The 10000-nt window shown below is 44.6% G+C and overlaps 1 protein-coding gene across 2 annotated transcripts in view; it reads right to left on the bottom strand.

Annotated features, from left to right (window-relative positions):
• Window positions 1-10000, bottom strand: part of cdkal1 (CDK5 regulatory subunit associated protein 1-like 1) — a 267508-nt gene that overhangs the window by 13954 nt on the left and 243554 nt on the right. For both annotated transcript variants that reach the window (XM_042106955.1, XM_042106956.1), the window contains exon 13: window positions 3019-3102. In XM_042106955.1, coding sequence (XP_041962889.1) covers window positions 3019-3102 — 84 coding nt within the window. The remainder of the gene's footprint in view (window positions 1-3018; window positions 3103-10000) is intronic.

The following is a 10000-nucleotide window of genomic DNA, read 5'->3' as shown; positions in this document are numbered from 1 at the left end:
CAGGGCAGCCAAACCGCCATATCTTTGGCCGTGCCGTTACTGTGACACACACGCTGTGCTGTACCCCGCTGTGCCGCAGCCATCACAACCCCCCCCCCCCCCCCCCCCGCGCAACAAGGGGAATGATGGACCTCACGCCGAGAGATCAGAGTGGCTTTGACTTGTCGCCGTGGGAGACGCAGGTGGGGTGTGCGGCAGCAAAGTGCCGTCATTACGCTTCATGGTGAAGATTACTGCCACGCGCCGCTCGATGGAGGCTGCCAGCATAAAAGGACTCCTGGGCAGGTTTAAAGCACATTACGTGCCATCTCACCTGGTCTGGCTCTTTAGATCTCGAGAGTTTTTTCCCCCCAAATTAATCCGGATAGAACCACTTTCTTTTCCCCCAACCTTCTGAGTGTACGTTCTTGTGTTGCTAGTGTGTAATGACTTTCGGTTCATAGTTGTGAGAAAAATGGCTTTTGAAAAATTCAATTATATCAAGCCTGAAGGTCACACCTATGCACCAATTATTGGCCTATAGAAAACATTTTATTTTTTATTTTTCCCTATTCATACCATATGAGAGAATGAAGGTTAGTGCAGAACATTCAAATAACCATCTCTGAAACAATGAAAATTCATTAAGGTTGCCAAGTATGAATTCAGGGTAGTAAATGCAACCGAAAACATTCCTTCCATAGCAACTAGACACTGCAGTATGAAGTACTACAAAGCCCGTCACTCAAGCTGTTTCCAAGGCAACCTCATCTATATTTGTCATCTTAAAGACTCCCATTCTTCTGTTCCCTGGATGCTGAAAGGTCTTCAATGGCCTAAATTGGCCACTCTGACCAGGTTGCGCAAAACAAGGTCATTGGCTTATTAAAATGTCTAAACCTGGGCCACTGCTTCTAAGCATGCATGTGCCCGTGTGAAGCTGAAGCATTTACATAGAGGATGAGCAACAGTGTCTGCACTGTTGTGAGTGTGAGTCTGTGAGTGTGTGTGTGTGTGTGTGTGTGTGTGTGTGGGGGGGGGGGGTATGCTTGTGTTATTGGCCCCTTACATCTATAACAATCAGGAATGCTGGCAATATGAGTCACGGGTAAAAATAAAACAAAAACAGGAAATGGACAAAAATAAGAGAAAACATGAGAGAGAGGGGGATGATAGTCTGTAAAGGGGAATGAAAAAGTGAAAGAGGGAGGGATGAAGAGAGAGAGACCAAGAGAAGAAGGGACCACTCAGACAGAGTGGGCGAGACAGGAACAAAAGGGAAGTTAATATACACCATATAGGCAGTATTGGGACGCCTGCCATTACACCCACAGAAATTTTGTATGTCTGTGTGCGTGTGTGTGTGTGTGTGTCAGGGTGCAGAGGCTGTAACACTTTCACCTGACCTACGACCCCTTCACCACTCCTCTCCCCCAACACACACCTTCAGGGACCAGGCACACATTTCAAACCAACTGGAAGGCTGCTTGCCTGAAACGGCTGCTGTGCGCCTACACTGCACTTGCCTCCTCCATTACACTGATGCACACTCAGTGACACATTACACTACGTGAGGACACACTTCACACTCGTGAAGAAGAATGAGTGCATTGGCAAAAAAATTTGCATTTGGCATTTGTCAGACGGACAACTTTGGTCTGGGCAACTTAACAGTGAGGCCCATTGACTTAGAAGGGAGGTGTATTTGGTGGAGATGGGTAGGAGGAAAAGTGTGTTCTCTTAGTATAGGACACTGAAAGGGCTGAAACAAGGTTGTCTGATTGTGTGTGTGTGTGTCTGTACTGTGTGTGTGTGTGTGTGTGTGTGTGTGTGTGTATGTGTTTTTGTGTGTGGGCTCAAGATTGTAGGGTCAAAGGTCAAGGTTATATAAAGCCATGCCTCTAATATTGCTCACAGACTTTTTTTTACCTTCATTACCTACATTCAACTTATTTAATCATCAAAGACGCTGAATGACATGAATGACGCTGAAGCTACCCCCCCCCCCCCACCCCTCAAAAAACGTAGCCAGCCACCTTTTTAGGAAGCATGGCATCACGCTACCAACCCCCAAGAAACGTTACCAGCCACCTTCTCAGGAAGCCTGGTCATGATGCCCACAAACAGCTGGACACCGCCCTGGCGAGGCTATGGAGTCCACAGCTGTGGGGCCGAAGGCTTAGGGGGCTTCCCTCTCCTATGTGTCCGTTGTGACTCAATGCTGTGACGCCACTTCCTGTTCCCCATCCAGACACCAAAATGGCGGTTTCATTTCCGCGCAGACGGCTGCCGAGGGGTGCCCCACACATTGGGGCGGCACTGACTCACTGACTCACTCAAAGGCATGCCACAGCGGCCCGGAGGGAAAAAAAAGGTCTGGGAGCTGAACGAGATCAGAAAAGAAATATCAGACATCACCTCCACCTGCATTAGCCCGATACCGGGGGAGAGGAAGACATGCCATGCTAACGATTTCCCTCTACCTGTAGTGGAATTACCACTATCTCTTTCAAGAGAGAGTGCTTCAAACACGTTTGCTGATTGTTAAGACTGATTTATATGATGATGTTAGGGATGGGTTTTTTACAAGGGTGCTTTGAAGCCTGGTGAGAAGTGACTGCGTGTTCAGACAGGAAGGGGACTGGTTTCAGCTTGTTTAAAGGACATGCTGCCCCCACTGGGTATGTTTTTAGTTTTCGGAGGCTGTGCTGCCTTTTTTTTTTTTTTTACAGTATATTCACGGAATGGGCAGCTAACGGGTCATTAACGGATGAGGAGATGGTTGCTAAATGTGACAAAAATGGGCTTGAAATTGCGTACGATCGCTGACTGCACCTGTAAGTGTTTGTTTGCTAACTTTCACTTTCTTCATGTTGAGGGCGACAGAATGTTGGGACAGGAATGTGGAAAATATATTTATACATTTTTTTTTTATCACATTGTAAATAAACTGCATCATTGGGCCCTCTTTCCAGATTACTCCAGTGCCATTGGGCTACCGTAAGACAGTCTGTCAGTGTGTGCAGAAGTGCTTCTTACCTGTTCGTAGAACTTGTTGTGTGCTACGTAGTACTGAGCATCGAAAGACTCTTCCGTCACAAGCACTTTCTGTCTTTCGCCCATCTACAGAAGAGAGGAAGAAAAGAAAGATGGTGAACAAGTTTGACAAGGACAAAATCATGTCATTTACAACCAATCTGCAGTCTTTGAAAGAATATTTAACCCCAAACCCAAGTCTATTTGAAGACTACAATAATTGTTCTGTTTCTAACTACCACCGCATATAATCACCAAAACGGTGATTGTTCAAAGTATCTAATTCAGGTGATAATTGAGAAACATTCTTTTATTTTGAATGATTTTTTTAGCATATTGCAGGGCATACAGGAAATATCAAAACTAACTAAATAAATGACTCCTGGAGTTTGAGCCCTTTTTGTTGTTTATCATTTGTATTCATTTACTTCCATACGAGATGAGGCATACTCATTATGTGCTAATATGGACAACATGCAAACGCCCACACACAGGCTCAAAAAAACATATCCAGTCTCGATCTTTTCAACAGGGGTCAGTGCAGGAAAAGTGTGATTCAGTTGAGATGATTTCAGTTCCATCCCTAACAGATTTTTTTTTTATTGAACAGAGACGAAAGGTACCTAGACAGGTGCAATGTTTTTTCTAAGACCTGCCCACCGTGAAAATATGCCTTGTATGTCAAAAGCCATCATGACACATAAGAACGGTATGGTATTGCAGTCTTGGGAAAAGTAAGGAAAATGAGAAAAGAAAAGAAAAAGCCTATTATATTCCCATTATAGGAATCACACGCTCTAGGGAATTTCAATGAGCATTTTTACAATGCTACTTAAGGCAGTGTGTGTGTGTGTGTGTGTGTGTGTGTGTGTGTGTGTGTGTGTGTGTGCCTCTGTTATAGTGATGTCTCTGTTGGGAACAAATTAAATAAATAAAAATAACAAATAAATTGTGTGTGTGTGGATATGATGAGTGAGTGTGTCAGTTTGTGAGTGTGTGTGTGTGCGTGTGTGTGTATGTGTGCGCGCATATGTGGCCGGGCAGGAGATGAGTGGACTGCGTGTCCTTTTGGACAGCCAGGAAAGAAGAGGACCCCACCACATCATTCACCATGTCCTAGTGAGTGGCAAAAATAACAATACAAGTAATGAAGGCAAGAATAAATGAGAGCCATGATGGTCTTTATAGACCTGTAATTCTAAACTCATTTAGGGAACTCAGGGAACGTTTTCCCTAACTCTAGGGTGTGTGTGTGTGTGTGTGTGTGTGTGTGTGTGTGTGTGGGGAGTGATGATCCCTTCATAGAATAAGATTTTTTAGATTTCTTTCACGCTATCTCGAAATCCCAGTGTATCCCAGAGTGCACTTGTGAGAATTCCAGCAGGAGGGCTGTGCAACAGGGGTCAAAGTTCAGCACACAAAGGTATCATGGCAACCCAGCATCGACTCATCGCTAATGTAGCGTAACTGAGCTGATGTAACTGAATCCGAGTCTCTCCAACAACTACACAGACACACCTCACTGGTGTTTTGTCCTTTCTGAAGCTCAACAGCTTGCTAGATGGTGTAGGCATAAGGATGTGAAATGACCACCCACAAACACACACACGCCCACCCACCCACACACCCAGGCCTCCACTTTCACTGCTGACTTATCTCACCCAATCTCTTGTTGCTAAACTATCTAAGTTATTTATGCAGTTAGCTATGTTGGCATAGCTGGACACAGCCACAGTTCGACCTATCGAGTAAACTAGACTGGTAACTTACACAGTGCCCAAGACGTAAGACCAGCACTCTTCTCAGCTTTCTGACCAAATAAACTTCATTTTAATCACATACACTGTGTTTATGTCTGAATTATTCCACTCCATGTACAACAAATGTTAATTCCTTTTGTTTACGTAAAGTGCATTGAATTGCCGCTATGACACTGTCCAGAACAGCTAGGAAGAGAGCACCAACATTCCGTCATACGGCAGGTCAGGAGGCAAGACAGGACTCCAAGACAGGTCACAATGCAATGCAGATGTACTGATTTTCACCAGCTGTTGTGGTGGTCCCTTGGGTGACTTACTGTATTAGCTGCACTCCCAGAGCACTACCTCATGAGCCCACACAGAGAGAACACAGGACCAGCCTTCCACACATCCACACAGGAGTCTGGGCTGCCTTGATCTGCCACGCTACGTAGCTAAAAGAGGTCTGGGCTGCCTTGTTCTGCCACGCTATGTAACTAATTAATAAAGGGGGGAAAAATTAAACCTTTGAAAATCACTGCCTTCCAACTTCTGAGTTAATAACATTAAATGTCAGCAGGGGGTCAGCCGCACTTTAGGAGTGTTTAATACACCTTCAAAGTCATAATATTACCACTTAGTGAAGAATAATCAAAATCTTTACAATGCTTACATTTTCTTAACAAACAAGCTATACCTCCCAACAAAATTATGGATTGTTTTTGCAGTCTTTACGAATGTTAACACACAACATCCCACAATAGCAAAAACAATATTCCAAACCTTAGATACAGTACAGAAACCTCTGCTTCTGCTCAGGTTTTAGCACCGCTTTGGATAAGGTAATATCAGATGCGATGTTGATGAAAACATGTAACCCTGAAGATGGCAGAGATTAGATACAGTAATGTTGTGCTTTTTTTTAGTCCCCCCCCCGCCCCCCCCTCTTTTTGGCTGGGCTTTTTGCTGTTGTTTTTTTGTTCAGAATGCTCGTGTGTTTCATGGATATTTTGTTCACTGTAAGCAATACTGTAAAACTTTTTCTGTTCTATCATACTGTACAGAGGTACAGTATTTCTACTGTACCTCCTGTAGTAAACAGTAAAGAAAAAAAAAAACTGATTTGCTTTTTACTGGAATGTTTTTGAATGTGAACATTACATGTGGACATACAGTTCCCAACCAAGAAATTTAGTGTAAAAACGGTGGACAATAGTCAGTATTTTGAAACCTGGTGTACTTTGATTGACTGCATGTCTCTTGTGAAGTGAAAACAAGTGTTATTCTTTGACAGAATAATTTCATTTGAGACAGATTTCCAGTGTTTTGGTGAAGTATAAGTATATATACTCTTTGATCCCGTGAGGGAAATTTGGTCTCTGCATTTATCCCAATCCGTGAATTAGTGAAACACAATGAGCACAAAGTGTACACATAGTGAGGTGAAGCACACACTAATCCCGGCGCAGTGAGCTGCCAGCAACAACAGCGGCGCTCGGGGAGCAATGAGGGGTTAGGTGCCTTGCTCAAAGGCACTTCAGCCGTGCCTACTGGTCGGGGTTCGAACCGGCAACCCTCCGGTTACAGGTTCGAAGTGCTAACCAGTGGGCTATGGCTGCCCCTAAGTTAGTGTGTGCAGAGAAAGATGTGTTAGTATATATTTAACAAAATGTGTTTTTGAGAAGAAAATGATCCATTTGGCCAATTGTGTTTTGTAGGTGTGAGTCTGTGTTAAGAGTTTCGAAAAAGTATCTAAAGTATGGGTAAGTGCTTGTTAGCGATTGAAAAAAAAAAACTGTAATTAGAGAAACTATGAACACTCGCAAGGCAATTATAATAATAAATGGACGTTTAGAGTATGTGATTATGCAGTATGCGTATGGATAGAGATACCTTCTGATACATCGCTGAAGCGTGTGTTAGAACAGAGATAGCAGTTTGTTTATTAACGAAAACGCACAAAATGTTGATGCAGCCTTAGACTCAGGGTGTTGGATGAGATGTGCCTGCTTCACCTCTCCATCCATCCATCCATCCATCCATCCATCCATCCATCCATCCATCCACTCACACACACACACACACACACACACACACACACACACACACACACACACACACACACACACACACACACACACACACACAGCACTCACATCTCAAAACTCCTACATTGACAAATGCACTATCAGAGGCAATGGCAACTGCCTAATGCATGTGAAGCGGTGGCAAGCCATTGATGAAGCAGACTGTGCAGAACAGGAGTGAGAGTGTGAGCGAGCTAGAGTGGGCGACACGGCATGAATGCATTCACCATACAGATCATACAATTACTGCCAGGCACCCGCAAAGTGCTATGAATGTTAAACCAATCATGCATCATTTTAGAGCCTGTGTGTGTGTGTGTGTGTGTGTGTGTGTGTGATTTAGAGCGTTAGTGTGCTGTCTTACAGAGGATAAGCCTCTATGCTTGTGTGCGTGCAAACTGATTAGCTTTTTAATCTGGCTTTCAGAAGCCCTTGACTTATTCTCAACTTTTAAGCATGAAATAAACTTTAGCGTGAAGGAATGTAAATGTGAGGATGAATATCAGTACAATCAGTAGAGAAGACAAAAGAAAGTCATTGTCAAAAAAAAAAAAAAAAAAAAACATTTCGTATGACTGCTTTTTTTTGTAAGATGAAACATAAACCTCTGCTAATAAGACATTAATACAAACGCATCTGATCCCATTGCAGTCACTGCAACCTGCAGAGGAGACAGCTGTGACTGTGACTGAACAGATGCATGATGGGTACACGGTTTAAACAGCACTCTTCATGCCTGTAGGGGCTTTCTTCAGCATAGCCTCAAATTAGTTGGCGTGCCTGTACAGGAGGACTTTAAAGGACTGCAATATGATCTGCTCAGGATGAAGGGAGAAGAGAGGAAGGAAAAGCAAGCCTCAGGGCTCTCTCTCTCTCTCTCTCTCTCTCCCTCACACTCTCACTCGCTCTCCCTCGCTCTCTCCGCACAGACACAGGTCAGAGAGCTTCAGACGTCCTCTCTTCATGAAAACACGCACGTTTTTTGTTTTTTCATCAGGACTGACCGAGAGAAGCAAGTGCAAGAAGCATTTTCACTGTGATTATTACTATTATCATTATAAAGAGTCCAAACGCAACAGGATCTGGATCGTGACCATGTGTTGGTGTTGTGCCGTGTCGGATCAGAGGAAGACTATGAGAGAGGGAAAAGAAAGATAGAGGGGGATGAGAGCGGAGAAGAAAGGAGTTGTGTGCTAAGCCCTCGTATCTGATGTGATCAGGGTCACAGGCCACTAGAGAAGAAGACAAAAGCTCCACTCCGCCATTCACACACACACACCCTGGCTTCAGATCACATAGGAGATAATCGTGCCTTTAATTGACTGTAATCCAGGCCGGTGGATTACGCCACAAACAAATCTGAGCATAAATAATGGGGGAGGATTACTGCTCTGGGCTCATCTGATCCTTCCATATGAGGATCTAATTGTACATAAGTGTTGAGATGGAACCAGACCCCTTCAGAAGCTTCTGGAAGACGTACGAAAACAATTTCGTCCTCTCTCTCGCGCACACAACATGGATCCAAGTCTTTCACCAAACAATAATTATGACAGTCCGCTGCTAACAGACCGCTAATCTTGCACGCTTTGACGATAAGACGAGAGAATCCTGGAGTAGGCCGATCAAGCCCAGCCAAAGCTTACGGTCCAGACAAAGAGAAATAAATCTCTTCTTGTATTTCCTCTTGTTTTAGAAGTGCGCCAGCCTTCTTGGAGAGAGGCCTTCTCTGTGGCGACCCTGGATTTCTCCTCAATGCGGCGGAGTGTAACATTTTTGGCAGCATGACCATATTTAGTTATTTCCTCAGAAACAGAGAAACTTCAATCATACGGGAGGCGATGCTCGGCATTTAGAGAAGATTGTTATTATCAATAATGTAATTTTGTTTGCAGCTCCGCAGCTTTTAATTCCCTTCATTCCTCCTTATCTCTTCGCCCACTGCAGGAAATCAACCCATCCTCCAATGGTTGCCAACGGCAACACCAGCAGGGGCAGCCATGGCCTACTGGTTAGCGCTTCGGATTTGTAACCGGAGGGTTGCCGGTTCGAACCCCGACCAGCAGGAACGGCTGAAGTGCCCTTGAGCAAGGGACCTAACCCCTCACTGCTCCCCGAGTGCCGCTGTAGCAGGCAGCTCACTGCGTCGGGCTTAGTGTGTGTTCACTGTGTGCTGAGTGCTGACTATATATACTTATATCAAGGCTTTTGCCAAATCTCTCTGTCATCGCTCTACTGTACGCCACACCAGGTTTCTCTATACCAATCACCACCACCCAGACCTGGTGAACACACCATCACCAACAAAAAAACATTACACAAGCATTACGTCAGCTTGACTAGAGAGACATCCCATCACCCCAAAAACATCAGAATCCTCATTAAACAAGTGGAACCTGTTATGCACATCCACAAGCCTCCACACTCCTGAGAAAATCTGTGCATTGATGTTGACAAACTGGACATGAAGTGGTTTCTCATGTCAAGGCTCTCAACTCCGAGCACCAGGAAGAGGCTTACAGATAGGAAGCGGCATGCGTTGTGCTTGCTACTATGTTGCGCTAGCTTGAGCTAATGGCCCAAAGATTTGTGTTGCGGTTGTGCTGCGCTAAGCGCTAAATAGCTATGATTTGCAGTGCGCTGCAGTCAAAGTTACATGCCATGGTACATGCCATGCAACCCATTGAAAATAACGGAGATACAGATAGGAACCACTGTTGGTTCCTATCTGTATCTAGGGGCCTTGAGGTCCCCCGTTTTTCCTAGGAGTTCACATTCTATTCATTCTCTCTGAGCTCCCAGGCCCTCTAGATGTGACCAAGTCCTTTATCTTCACTACGGGCGTCTGACTGGGCCTGCTAATAACATTAACTACAGTGCGGCTTGATGCGACATATTGACTGCATCTGTTAATAAGATCGGTTAGTCACTGCTCGTCGTGCCTCTGGTTGCTTTTCACACACCAGCACACATTCAAGCACAGATTAGCAACACGCTGGAAACGCTCTGCCCCCCCCCCCCCCCCCCCCCCCCACACACACTCTTTCATTCATTACACCGCATTTAATATTCAATTAGTTCCTTTCCACTCGGCCTGATTTACTGATTTAGAACTGATGACTTCTCTCTTATGTCTCTGTGTTGATGACCGCTGTAGCT

This window comes from Alosa sapidissima, chromosome 10, assembly GCF_018492685.1.
Source record: "Alosa sapidissima isolate fAloSap1 chromosome 10, fAloSap1.pri, whole genome shotgun sequence".
Lineage (NCBI taxonomy): Eukaryota > Metazoa > Chordata > Actinopteri > Clupeiformes > Clupeidae > Alosa > Alosa sapidissima.
The sequence above is the reverse complement of the archived record's forward strand: the minus strand, read 5'-3'. Positions and strand labels throughout refer to the sequence as shown.